This window comes from Amphimedon queenslandica, unplaced genomic scaffold (genome assembly GCF_000090795.2).
Source record: "Amphimedon queenslandica unplaced genomic scaffold, v1.1 AMPQUscaffold_2189_Cont25808, whole genome shotgun sequence".
NCBI lineage: Eukaryota > Metazoa > Porifera > Demospongiae > Haplosclerida > Niphatidae > Amphimedon > Amphimedon queenslandica.
Genome location: NW_003557475.1, coordinates 1 through 1,265, shown reverse-complemented (window position 1 = coordinate 1,265; position 1,265 = coordinate 1). Strand labels below are relative to the sequence as shown.

Below are 1,265 nucleotides of genomic sequence, written 5' to 3'. Positions count from 1 at the left end.
CAGTCCTTCCTCTCTCTGGATGAGGAAATGGTTCCATTTGCTAGCAGTTGCAGTGTACGTCCCTGGCCTAATGTTTGATCCACTTTTACTCTCCGTCTCCTCATCTCTAGTCACAGTGTTCTTCATCGTCATTGAAGTAAAGGATGAATGGTATAACACTTCATTAACACTCTCACTCTTCTTTTCTAGCTAATAAGGTTATTTGGTATATGGCCTCTTGGTGACGCTATCAATAAAATGTTGATCCCGTTCACCGACGAGCGTGATACTGGTTACCTGATACTAACGCACACTTACCTACTATTGGGATTCTCAATACCAATCTGGCTTTATCCTCTACACCAAACTAATTCAGGTACATACATGTATATGCATGATATTAGTGTGACAAACCCGTCTCTTAGTATCACAGTTAAGCATGTATTCTGGTGTCCTTGCTCTTGGAGTGGGTGATTCTATTGCAGCTGTCTCAGGGACGCTAGTCGGAAGACACAAGTGGCCTGGGACAAGTAAAACGTTTGAGGGGACCTTCATGTCGGTTGTATGCCAATTTATAGTAGCAGCTGGAGTCGTTTATACAAGTAAAAGTAGTGCAAGGAAAGTGTCAGGCTACTCTATCCTTTTTTAGGTAGCTCTGTTCCTCCTCTCTCTCATTACTCCTGGACTGTGCTGGGCTTAAGTATATTAGTAGGATCGGCAATGGAAGCATACACGCATCAGATTGATAATTTACTGCTAGGGATTGTTCAGTATGTTGTATGCATAGCTTTCTTATGATAGAGAGAATTAGTGAGCAGTACATTGAAGAGCACTGTGCTTAGCTACTAATACTAATTTTACTTTTTAACTTTAATGACAAATAAATTAATATTTCTAACAAATTGAATGCTAATAGTCTGGCCTCATATCTTCATATTTTGGCTTGATCCAGGTTCTTCTGACAGACAGCAACTATCCTGCCTTTGTAGCTGCTTACAAGGTTGTTTTAAAAAATTTACCTAATTAACCACTATTATTCTGGTTATGTGGGTGTGGTTATCATATCAAAATTTTTATTGGACTTTATCATTTGTTTATAGAGTTATCAATGGGAATAATAAAACCGCAATCGGAAGTTTCCAACCCTGTAAACTCTAAAGGCCTCCATACACTAGGCAACATGTTGCTAGCAACTTCTGTGGTTACTTTGATCTTGTAATCATTTTGTTCCAAAAATAGAACAGAATTCTATTCTTAGACACATGATGAAAGTAACCACAGAAGTG

The 1,265-nt window shown here is 38.7% G+C and overlaps 1 protein-coding gene across 1 annotated transcript; it reads left to right on the top strand.

Annotated features, from left to right (window-relative positions):
* Nucleotides 1-9: 9 nt before the first annotated feature.
* On the top strand, nt 10-881 carry LOC100638751 (dolichol kinase-like). The gene is made up of 4 exons (XM_003392031.2): nt 10-136; nt 190-355; nt 405-581; nt 629-881. Exons 1-4 carry the CDS (start codon nt 20-22, stop codon nt 775-777), a joined length of 609 nt encoding a protein of 202 aa, XP_003392079.1. The 5' UTR covers nt 10-19; the 3' UTR covers nt 778-881.
* The last annotated feature ends 384 nt before the right edge of the window (nt 882-1,265 follow it).